This window comes from Epinephelus fuscoguttatus, linkage group LG19 (assembly GCF_011397635.1).
Source record: "Epinephelus fuscoguttatus linkage group LG19, E.fuscoguttatus.final_Chr_v1".
NCBI lineage: Eukaryota > Metazoa > Chordata > Actinopteri > Perciformes > Serranidae > Epinephelus > Epinephelus fuscoguttatus.
This window is the reverse complement of record NC_064770.1, coordinates 17,569,367-17,581,685: the sequence shown is the minus strand read 5'-3', so window position 1 is coordinate 17,581,685 and position 12,319 is coordinate 17,569,367. Positions and strand designations below refer to the sequence as shown.

Here is a 12,319-nt window from a genome sequence, read left to right as displayed (position 1 = left end):
TCCCCTCTGACCCCCCATTTATTAGGCCCCTGCTAAAGAGCCACTATATTGTCCTGTGACAAAGGATGTTGCTCTGCTTTTGTATTGCATGTAAAAGGTCTATTGGAATCTTATGTTAGCTATTATTTCCATAATATTCCATTATATGGACATTTACATTTTTTTTCTATTTAATGCTTCCTAAATTCATCTTTTAGGGGTCCTGGTAAAGGAGGAAGATGCTGTAGGATTTCTGAAGTAATTAAACACCAGACTTGTTATCTCAGCCAGCATATCGAGGTCAGTGTGCGGTATGAGAACCAAGAACAGAATCTATGACATACATTTTTTTTTACCTCCGTCATCTTTGTGTGGGGCCTAATTGGGGACTAATTGAGGCCAACTATTGTCATATAAGGATTCCGCCCTAATTAGCCCATATTATGGTGTCCCACCATGTTTTAGGGAAAAAGTATAAGTTGATTTCTCTGCAACTTTCATAAAGTAAACTGATTATGAAGAATTATAGTCGTAAAGTTTGTTAGAGAAATCTGTGGGAAAGTTGGAGGAGTCCTTCCACCTACTCCACCTAATGAGGAAACAAAACAACTCTAATCTTCCAGTGTGCTGCCCTGATCCATTTAGAAAAGAAGTTTCAGATTTGACCCAGTGACCTCATCAGTGAGTGAGACCAGAGTTGAACTTGAGTCATTGAAATGCGACCTTCACTGACCTCATTCACTGCAAGATATAAATTGTTTATTATTTGTCACGACAACAGGGTCTCCAAAAAGATTAAGCAGAGTAACAGACCTTTGGAAGTTTCACTATGGTCCACACATCAAATAAGAGGTGTGTGACTGCAGTGAAAAAGAAATGTACACATCAGCTGGATTTGAAGAACACATATTGTACAATGTATGTTGCCTTGTCTAAACTATGAGTCTAATCGATCCTGTCTGAGGACATCTTCATGCCCAGAAGGGGGCAGCGTTACACTGCACTGTTAGAGGACTGTCTCACCACTCTAAACCTGTGGTCAAATGCATTAACAATGCATGCAAACAGGCCATATCATTTCCATATAGACATATGGAGTAAAACCTTAACTTCAACTAGAATTACACCAGCAGATAAACTATACAGTGTGTGCAATCAGTGTAGTAGAAAAGACCACCAAGACCAAGACCACGGCAGTGCGAGTTCGACATTGCACGACACACTTGCGATAAAATGCGGAACATGCAAATTAAAGTCACTCTTCAAAATTATCTGAAAGATCCACATTGCCATAAAAATACCCACAGAAAACAAATGAAGATTCCTCTTCACCTCTTATAGCCACACTCTATATATGTTTGTGTGTATAAGTGTACTGTAAGAAATGTCTCAAGAAAATAATCAAAAGGAATTGCAGACGTGAATTTTACATGTGTGATTTTTTTCTTTGTTTCTATGAGCAAACAAATAGAAACACTAAGGAGCTGAAATCAACTCCACCATTTTTATTCAACACTCAATTTTGCACAGGAAACTTAATGATGTCCTGGTAGTTGTGGTCTTGACCAGTCTTTAAATAAAATTCAGAGTCCTCTTTGTCTGAGACAGAGTAAAAATACGTTCAAGATGAGATCTTCAAAAACTGGTGTTGAGACCGGTCTCGAGACCAAGACCAATCTCCAGTACTCCAACACTGTTACATACAGTCAAAGTTATGATAAAATGCAGTGTTACCATCCATTACTTGAGTCATCCAATACTATTATTATTTATTACTTGCTTAAATTAACTTGATAATTTATTAGTTCATTTGATGTTTTAACCCAGTATCTTCTCATGTTCTGTTTTGACAGTACGATGAAAAATACTGTGTGCCATAGTTGAAGACACACACATGGAATTATAAGATGTTTTCAGACTTACTGCACATGAGACTCAATAATAATTCACCCTCATATCACTCAGATTAATTTTGTCTGCAGTTTAAAGACAGTTGAGATGCCGTCACAACCTGAACTTAGCAGAACAACAAAGTTAGATTGGTCACAAGCAGATCAAGGATCATTATGTCACATTTTGTGACTTCATAATTTATTCTATGAACTATTATTTCATCCTGGTATTATCATTTTCCATGAGTCTCAACTTTTCTTCTCTTTTGATCAACAGCTCTTTATGGAATGTGCCTCACTATCTTTGAAGACAGAAGAAGTCAGTATATTATGTCCCTGATGCATACAGTTTAAAGAAAAACAGACATGTATCATATATACAGACTCACTCGTCATGATTTCATTTTTCAGTTATTTCCATTGTTTCCTGTGAGGACGTGTGGCTGCACGCAGACATCCTGTCTGTCTCTGGAAGTAGCCCGAGAGGTCAGGGATGAGTTCGTCATTAGTGAAATCATTTAGAAATGATCTGACTGTATCCGATTTCAGCCGTGCCCCGATAGGCTGATAAGATAAGACGGCAACATTTGTCACTGTTATCTGCTGATGACTGACCTGTATACAGTGTGTGCCTTTCAGTCACAGTCACGACTTGTTGAAAACGGCATTCAGAATATAGACAAACATAAACAGCACATGCGTGTGAGACAATCAGTTACTTGTTAAAGGAATGAAAAATGGCAGGGGACAGAGTTTTTACAGTTTTACACTTGTATATGTGTTAACCACCCAAATTTTAAAGGAACTTTAAAAGCTCTATTTAAATAAAAATGTCCATAAAATGTCAACACAGAGGTTAACTGAAATGTACCATGAATATAAGATTGAAAATAGTGCGGCAAGATCAATACTTGTTTATAATTTGATAGAAAATCACATAGAAGATTACAATAGTGTTTTATACTGCAATAAATCTTTAATCAATGAAGGCTAAATAATAAAGCGCCTCATCCCAAATAGGTTTAAAAAATATTCTTTTGCATGTTCATGGTGTTTAAGCTGTTTTATTATCTTTACAAAAGGAAAAAGGAAAACTATGAATCATTGTGCATGGCATCATCTTCCTGTGTTTGTGACTGTGTGTCGCCTCCTGACATGTTTACTGTGCTGTGGATCTCGGCCTCGTGTTCTCTGGCTTTGGCCCTTAGCTTGGCGATGCTGCAGGAACGGAGCTCCTCTGAGCTTGGCCCCTCCGGCCTCTCCCACTTCCCCGACCTCTGGGTCACAGGCTGCATACGTACGCTCAGCACAGCACTTGCAGCTTTGGTCCATGGATAGTTCTCTCCTTCCTGTCGTCTTTCCCAGTGCTCGCCGTCACAACTTTCCGTCTGCTGTTTTAAATTCCTGCTTGTTTTCTCAGATGTTTCATCATTGTCTCTTTTTACATAAGGCCCTGCAAGCTGACCCTGGAGTTTCAGCTGTCGCCTCATCTTGGCACGGCGGTTTTGGAACCACACCTGAAAACAAATGAAGGAAAAGTAAATAGACATGACGAGGAAACATGAATAAACTTCTTTTTTTTTTTGTTAACAGTGTAACAGCAACTCAGTAAGTCAGTCAAAGTTTTGGTACATGACTCACCGACTTTGACATAACGTGCAGAAACATGATGGACTGAAGTAAATGTTTGGTTGATGCTCAGAAACTATTAAATAATTCACTTATTGCACATCAATTTTTAGCTCATATGTAATTTGTAATGCGGTATGCGGTATGTTAACATTAGTTGCAGAGTGACCTAGATTAGTTAGAAAAGTTATTTTTCAGTTCTATCCTTGAGAACAAGTCAGGTAAAGCAGTATTTTAGTAGTTTCAGGGAATATACGTATGAAGAAACAGCTATCAGTGTGTTGTTTTAAAGCTCTGAGCAATATTAAACAACACATCTTGTTAGTAGCGTCCGTGTTGTTTCAAAATTCCAACTTTAAAGCTCTTGAACACGCCAAAGTCAGAAAAATGACTTCCCGACTTGGGATATGGGACCATCTGAGGAGCAAGTGAATGCAGCATAACCTGTATTCACACTGTTTGAGTACTTTGACAGTTGAATTTGAGGATATGGTTGATATGGTTGATATGTTAAGTCAACTGACACAACTGTATGTTTAGTAAAAGAGTTACAGGCTGCCGTAATCATTCCTCCTATCTCTGAAATTAGATATCTCCTATCTAAAATCCCTGTCTGACACAATTCCAATCTTGTAATACAAAAAAAAATCTATTTATTTATTTTAAAGACAACTTTTAGAAGATATCCGCTTCATTTGACTATCTCCAACTGTGCACTTTTGCACAGAACGTGCTGAAATTTTTTAACCCCTATCTCTAACAGTGTAGCTGTGTTAGTAAGGAATCTCCTCATGGTCAGTAGACAAGCAGAAGTACTGAAAGTAAATGACTGTGTCAATGTACATATTGGAATGTGAGTATATCTCAAAAAGGTGAACCGATCCTTTAAAGCTATGTTGCATTAATAACAGAAAAAATAATTTCCCAGACACCTTTTCTTTGCTGCAACATTATGCATCTTCCTGAAATCTTGAATTAAGAAATGTGTGTGGATTTAAATGTTATCACTCCACACACGTGGGACTGATGGACCTGCGGTAGGGCATTTACGCACTGTACATGAAAATTAATATCAGCTGAACGAGTATAAGGCGAACATTTCCAGGAGGAGTTCAGAGTTCCAATTACCTGTACTCTGGCCTCGATGAGGTCCAGTCTGAGGGCCAGGGCCTCCCTCATGAAGATGTCTGGGTAGTGGGTGGTCTCGAAGGCCTTCTCCAGTTCCTCCAGCTGCCAGCTGCTGTAGTTGGCCCGTGCACGACGCTGCTTCACTGGCCTCTGTTCATCTGGAAAGCACAGCACGAGCACCAATTACACAATCGCCAACGGGTGACAAGGAACTAATGGCTCTAGATTGGATAATTAGCACAGCGATCATTAGCTCCACTTTAACACTGCTTGATAATTGATTGTTAGTTACGAGCTGTTAGCCAATCTTTTGTAAACATTTACACTGTGATCAGATGGTGCACGCTGACTGTCTTAGAGACTGTGGTCAAACTGTGCCAGTTTGGCTGTGCACTATCTGCACCAGTCCAGTGTTAACAGCCCCTTTTTGGCCACAGCAGCTGCAGTTTGAACTCACCTATGCCCTCTGTGAGCGGCGCCATCCCCACTGCCTGTGTGGCCAGGAGAAAAGCTTCCTTGCGTGGCTCTGGCTGCAGATAATTCCTCAAGGATTCATAGCTGATAAAGGGCCCTGGGATCAGAATCTGAGGTTGAGAACCCAGTCTGGTTGGGAAGGCAGGGAAAAAGTGAGCTGCAGGTGAATGGAAAACTGCAGGCAAGAGAGTGGATACCAGCTGCCCTGGGCCAAACATGTCCATGCTGTTAAGAGTCCAATACTAAGCGTCAGTCCACTGCAAAGGGCCACGTTGAGTCCTACAGGGATGCTGATAAAATGGTGAAATGCATCCCAACATCCAGAAAAACAAGAAAAGTTGCAGTTGTCCACTAGATGTATCTGTCCAGTTGGTTGTTAAAGCTGCTGTGTGGGTCTGAGGGGCTCAGCGCAAGTATAAGGTGTTGCCTGAGGAGTAAAGGTAACGCTTGAGTAGCGGAGGTGGTCTCACCTTAGCTTTCTGTGCTTCTCCTCCAAATCCTCTCCCCCGCCTTTCCCAGTCACATGACCTCCAAACAGACAGCAAGGCTTGGTTTATAGGACGGAGGTGAAAATCCAACCTGTGATTCATCTCTCAGTGGATTATCAGTATTACTCCGTCAGTGTTTGCTGTATTCATCATTGCTTTCCAAACCACAATCTGTTCCTTACATTTTAGTGATAGGATATATGTCCCCTGACTTTTCCTCTCACTGCCTACCTGGGACAAGTTGCAACATCTTTGGCTTCTGAAATTTCAATCAGTGAGATGGACAGGAGCTCAGTGTGTGGAAAGTCACTTGCGAAGATGAACATGTGTGTGTGCTCATATAGGCATGTTCGCCTTAAAGATTTGCACAACTCCTATCTGACCGGTTTAACAGTTGTCAAATATAATAAGAACAAATTGCTGCAAAGGACACGTAATGAAAACACAGGTTGTTCACTCCTGTGGGATAAAAACAAGCACACAAGCGGCAGACCCTGAACAACAGGTTCCAGGATAAACACACTCCTCCTGACAACAATGAGACAAAACTGAAAGCTCATTTGCTGAATGTTTTGAAATCCCTCCTAGTAACTTTGTGTTTACTCCATTGTTGAGTTAATTTTATTGTTTTTTCTAAAGTTGTGACAGGCTGTGCAAAATTATCATGTCTGTCAACGAGTAGAGGCAGCGCACACACACAAATCCCTTCTTTGCATGACAGTAGAAATCCACTAATGAAATATTAAAGGGGAATTATTAAGCTCATTTTCAGGTTCATACTTGTATTTAAGGCTTCTACTAGAACATGTTCACATGCTTAAGTGTTCAAAAACACTTATTTTTCTCATACACAGGGCTTTTCTTGGTTCAAAATGAGGCATAGGTGCTACTGTCCTGGTCATGTGCATGCACGTGCATGTGTACCGTGGCTCCGGAGAACACTTTTTTACAAGGAACATCTTTTTTTGGTGTTGCAAATTGTAGAGTCCCTGCACACTCGTCTCACAGCAAGCTGCACAATGAGAGCAACATTATTTGTCCAGCTCAGACGACGGCTTGTTCTGTTAGGTTGTAGCTCGTTGTTCACTTTATGTCAAAGTGTCCTTTGTGTTTAAACAACATTTTTCTTATGAGTTATTGAGCCAGGAAGATAAAGTCTGTAGATATCTTTCCAACTTTATGAACTGCACAGAGCTGCGTTCACAAACGCTGCCTTTTACAAACACTGACTGCCATTTGCAACCGTGTTTCTAAGTGCCAGCTGGCAATATGAAACTAGGCCAATATTAAAACACCAAACAGCAGGGACCAGAAGACTAATAATGACCTCATCGACTTTGTTTTGCATTAATAGGGCAGGTGCCCACTTTGCTGCGGTCAAGCCAAAAATTGATGTCTCTTTCTTTCTCTTTGACACTTTTGGCAGCACCTTTTCTGGTGCATTGCTGATTAAGATAAAGTGCCAACACATCAGCGTTATGCTGCAATTGCAGCTACAAATGACAGAACTCCAACAAGTGTAAGGCTTTTTAGAAAAGTGTTTTCCCTGAAGACACACATCAGATTTTTTTTAAAAAGCTGAGGCTGGACAAAATTTGATGGAGGTGGTTGCCTCATAATTCTCTATGCAGGAAAAACCCTCATATATTGTCCATACTGCAACACCAGTCAACCCTCATTCTGAGACAATCCATTTTAGTGCCTGTCTCTTTAGGCCCGGACATGTTCTAGCTGAAATATGATCCAAAAATCGGGCAGACATTAACAACAACTTTACTGGTTACCCTACCGTTAGCTTGTAGCTACATGTAGCAGTGTAGACTACATAATGTAGCACTAGCAGTAGCGTGCCTGGAGCAGATCACTATATACATAAAAACCTTCACAAGCTGACGTCCTCTTATAGCTAAAGCAGAAATGTTGGAAACAGAGTATTTCGAATAGTTTGAAGCCTGAGGTTTTTGCTCACAGGGATTACTTTTACATACGTACAACATACAACTTTGGCCATGTTTAATATAAACATCTGACACTGTAACACTATATAATCATGACAGAAAGTAAGGAAAAGCATAATAGGTTCCCTTAACACAAGGTAAAGCAGGTATAATGAAAATGTGACACCTGTAACATTGACAAATGTTAGAAGCTTTTTAAACCAAACTTTAAAAGAGCATCCCATTTAAAATGCAAAATACTTTCTATCCTAAGTCTGTGACTGTACAGTGGCTGTTTAATAAATGTTTCATTAAAAGGACAAGAGCAAATTCTGTAAAACAAAATAATGCAAGGACATTGCCCAAGTGCTAACACCAGTTTGTGCTTCTCATGTATTAGCATTAAGATTATATTCAAGTCACACAGTGCATCAGCTTCTCTAAATACTGCCGATGTTTGGAAAACCCAAGGTCATTTAACAAGACTTAACACTGTTCTGAAAGACTGTCCTAACCATCTGGCTGAAAAAAAAAATCTGTGTCCTGGATTGAAAGTCTTTCATTGTGCACTGGGTGATTTATTTATTTTTTTATCCACATGATCTAATATAGTCAAATATCTTGTTAAATGAACTTCTGGGTTTTTAAGACTGGCATTTAGCTTTCAGAAAACCTGAATTTTAACACTGTGACTCGAATGTAATGCTGAAGGCCACAAACTTCCGGCTACCCTTATTGCACACTTCAGCACAGACTTAAAGTTAAACAACTAAAACGTATTGATTTGTTGCAAATTCTGGCACGAAATCTACTTTGAATGCCACTTTTTAAAACTTGCTTGCATGCTACCTGGTGAGTTTGGCAGCTTCACCAGATAATTTGTCAAAACATTCACTGTCAGATGCAAGTGCTTAGTATTCATGTTCTATCCTGTGTTTTTAATAACTGATATACTGCAATAATTAGCAGTGATGTATTCTTACCATCGTTGTAAAGTATAAAGACAGAAGTCAAAGTGTTACCGAACACTTACTGGATTTTTCCATCTCAGATCTAAGCATTCACATCAACACATTAACAGCCAAGACAGGAAGATTATTAACACTTTTTTTTCTATGAGCAAGGCAGCTGTAGCTTAGTGTTGATGGATCTCTGATGAGATGATCGCCAGCACTGTCTATGTGAATTAAACACAGGTGTGTCAATTAATCCGAAGATACATATCACCTAACAACACATCTTGCAAAACTGCTCATCAGCTCAGACGGTGGTGAAAACATTTCGCTGTCAGTGTTGTCACCGCTGAACTGGCGAGCTGAGGCGGCTTTGATCAGCACGGGACCTCTGCAGCAGGCAGCTGGTCAGAGCTGAGGTGAGTCACAGGGTGGTCATTCCTCTGCGAGCAGTGAGGGCTGCAACTACCTCACCTGTGGCCCTTTCATCTGCACCTGTTTAAACACTAAATTAATGCCTTAGTGGAGGCGGTTAAGAGGTCAGTATTAGGGTTTGACTGATTTGGACTTCTTTGAAGCTCATGTTGAGACTGAAAGACGATAGTTGAATTTACATGGTTTTATTTCAGAAGAATTACAAAGTGTTACAATTTCACCCATAATTTGTTTCTTGAAATTGTGAAAAAAATCACTTTACTGGCATTAAGAACATCACTGGACACTTGAACTCTCCAGTGAAACTTGACTAATAAAACATTTTTAGCAATACCATCTGTGCATGAGGTAGCCACATCTCATCTATATTATTACCTATCTACCTATCATCTTTAATAATGTAAATAATTTAGGCTTTACATTAATTATTTAATGTAGGTGTAGTCAGGGAGGACCACCGTCAATGATGGGTGACATAACCAGCTGATTAAAAAAACTTTTAGCACTTCAGTATGTTTTTGTGTATGCACATGTGTGATGGTGGAAACAGACAGATAGAGATTGAAAGAAATCATTTCTTGGGTTTGCAAGTTCCGCAGGGAAAAGCAAAATAGATTAAACGTGTCTAGTTTGAGCTGCGGCTAAATAAACACTGTGTGTGGTGGGACTGACGACTGAATAGCCATCTCCGTTTGTCCCTGGCACACAGGTAGTTACAGGGATTTCTAATCTGTCTGAAAGTAGACCCCCTTCTCCCAGCCCCCCCAAACTACTGTGTTTGTCTGTGCCTGGGTCTTTTAATGCCCATTGATCCGGATAATCAGGGACAAAATTGTTGAAAAACCGGTGGGGGAGGTTCTGACAGTAGCTGCTCAAAAGAGCTGCTTGTGGATAATTGAAGGAGGCATTAAGACAACAATAGTAACGGCTAATGCCAGGCCTTATTGGTCTCTCAGGTATCTCAAGCTCCCTAGATGACAAGGCAACACTGGTGATCCACAGCTAAAATGGCAATCATCGTATCATTAGCAGACCCTCAGCTGCACAGACAGAATGTGCATTATCTGAGGGTTTAGCAAGTCACCAAAGGGATGCCCTTCAGATGGCTTTAGTTTGAGATGGACTTGTTGGAACTTGCATTCATTCATTGCAAAGCAGAGGGAAAAGGACATCTGAAATCCCCCCAAATGTGTCTTTTTGGATCACAGGTAACATCATTATTCTCAAATTTGAAAAACCTCAAAGGAATAGCCTACTTCCCCCACAAAATCATCATTTGTATGTCAAATACCCACCCTGTGTTATGTTGAATTCATAAAGAAAACTTTTTTTTTCTTGTATGCCTCCAAGGTGAATGAAAAAACTGAATTGGAGTGAAAGGTTGTCTACGTTTAACAACAGTAAAACTATTTTAAAACATCTTATTGCAAACTTTGAAACAACTAGTCCAGTATAATTTTAGTCTAATTTATCCAGTCATTCGCCCAGTACTTCCCAATCATATGCATTGTCACTACAACCTTCCTATTTAAAATGCCTCTACACACGAGTAGCACATCCAGGAGAGCACATTTGCATTTGAATTCTGCTTGTACATTCCACTGAGCTGACTTAAAATGCACGCACTTGCCCAGGCATGATGCTTATATGGATATGAGACTGTTTATGTGGAAGTGTGTTTAATAGTAAAGTGTTAGCCAAGCGGAAACCTCCAGGGCTCCAAAATAAAGCCAACAGGAAAGTGTCAAAAACTGCAATTCTTTGAGTGGCCACTTGAGGCTGGCTCCAGAAGCGAGTCAACCATTGATACAAATGTTAAAATGCCCAACTCCACAGCAGAAATAAACATGTTTACAGCTTGGTACAAAAAACAGTTTTGGTCTCTATAGCTAATTTCCTCATTTATGACAACTGTGCGAGGGGGTGTATTTTGTATAACTCATCCGTTTACATTTCATGAAGGCTTGGGCTGTGGCCACTTTGAGTGACAGGCTTTCTGCAAGGTGACTGGCAGTCTGATCCACTCCTTGCTTCTCCACAGCTCCACCCTCTCCTCCAAATATTGTCACTTTTGGCTCCAAAAAACCAAGATGACGACAGCTTAAATGCCAAACTGAAGGCTAGTGTGAGTTGTCATGTTAGCTATGTAAGTTATTTAATACAGTCTATGGTTTTAGGTAAAATGCATGTTTTTGGGGACTCCTGAGCATATGACTGGATACATGAGACTTGGATTATACTGCACAAGTTGTGTGAGAGTTTGTAAACTTTGCTATAGTTTTGCTGTTGTTAAATGTGCCCCCCTTTAATGACAGTTCATTGAGAATTTTCTGTTTTTGGATTCACCTCAGGCCAGCTAGAAAACCAAAGTTTTCTTTACAAGTATTACGGGACAAAGGGTTAATAACTACTATACAAAGGATTTTGTAGGTAATGTATTCTTTTAAAGTCCCCCTGCAATAAAAAATACATTTTGCTTATTGTTGCTTTACTTGGATGGATGGCTTTCACTGTGTGCAGAATGACAAATGTGCAAAGTTTGACAACAGAAAACTGTTTTCACATTTATTTTCTGAAAAGAGAAAGTTTTTCTTTTCTTACAGTAAACCTGAGTTTAAGATGTGCAGCATTGCAACCAGTTTGGAAGACAGTCACGGTCCAATATGGAACTTTCCCAAGTGTGCTCTGGAAACTTGAAGCCTCCCATTAAATGATCTATCATCTGGAATTTATTGCAGAAAAGCACTTTGAATGAGTTGAAATCCGAATTAAATGATGCAGGCTATTTACCCCCTTTTTTTCCTTGACAGACATGGCTGAAGTGGATTAACTCTCACACTCTGCCCTTAGTGTGATAAGATACAGTCTAACATAATGGAGATCATGAACACTGCACATTATATTATTCTTTCCCAGCCACTACAATGGCACTTCAGCTCATAACGCAAGAGTTCTGCCAAATGTCATGCGAAGATGGATGATTATCGTCAGCTCCACTGTCATGGGAATATATCTATCTGGTGTAATTTGCAGGCTGGAACAGCAATGAGCACAGATAAGATCAATATTTAATGAAAGTCTAAGTGAAGCTTAAGGGTTGTCACTTATGCCTCTGCTGTTAATGACATGTCACATTATCATACTTATCAGATTGGGTCAATCTTAACTGCAATTACTGGCCTCATTTCTTTTTAATTCATTACAAATGTTGAATCATTTCAGTCGTCCACCTCTGTGCAAACACTTGGGGAATATATTCTCTGGCTGCTTGTATGTTAGTGTCAACCGTCTGCAAAAACTTTAATATCTATTAATGGGAGCTTGGGTCAGTATAATTCAATCAACACACCTAAAATGTGTTTGTAACTTGGAAGAAAAGTGTATTTCATGGCTGAGGAAGCCCC

The 12,319-nt window shown here is 39.8% G+C and overlaps 1 protein-coding gene across 1 annotated transcript; it reads right to left on the bottom strand.

Moving 5' to 3' along the window:
- Window positions 1–2,101: 2,101 nt before the first annotated feature.
- On the bottom strand, window positions 2,102–5,780 carry si:dkey-43p13.5 (homeobox protein unc-4). The gene is made up of 3 exons (XM_049561352.1): window positions 5,086–5,780; window positions 4,629–4,786; window positions 2,102–3,388 (listed from the first exon to the last, which is right to left on the bottom strand). The coding sequence occupies exons 1-3, from the start codon at window positions 5,324–5,326 to the stop codon at window positions 2,966–2,968; spliced, it is 822 nt and encodes a 273-aa protein (XP_049417309.1). The 5' UTR covers window positions 5,327–5,780; the 3' UTR covers window positions 2,102–2,965.
- Between the last annotated feature and the right edge of the window lie 6,539 nt (window positions 5,781–12,319).

Excerpts from the sequence above, each read along its gene's own strand:
- si:dkey-43p13.5 (XM_049561352.1), bottom strand. The coding sequence starts at position 5,326 with ATGGACATGTTTGGCCCAGGGCAGCTGGTATCCACTCTCTTGCCTGCA. Across the intron at positions 4,787-5,085 it reads GCCGCTCACAGAGGGCATAG|ATGAACAGAGGCCAGTGAAG; the intron begins GTGAGTTCAAAC and ends TGTGCTTTCCAG. Across the intron at positions 3,389-4,628 it reads TCATCGAGGCCAGAGTACAG|GTGTGGTTCCAAAACCGCCG; the intron begins GTAATTGGAACT and ends ATTTGTTTTCAG.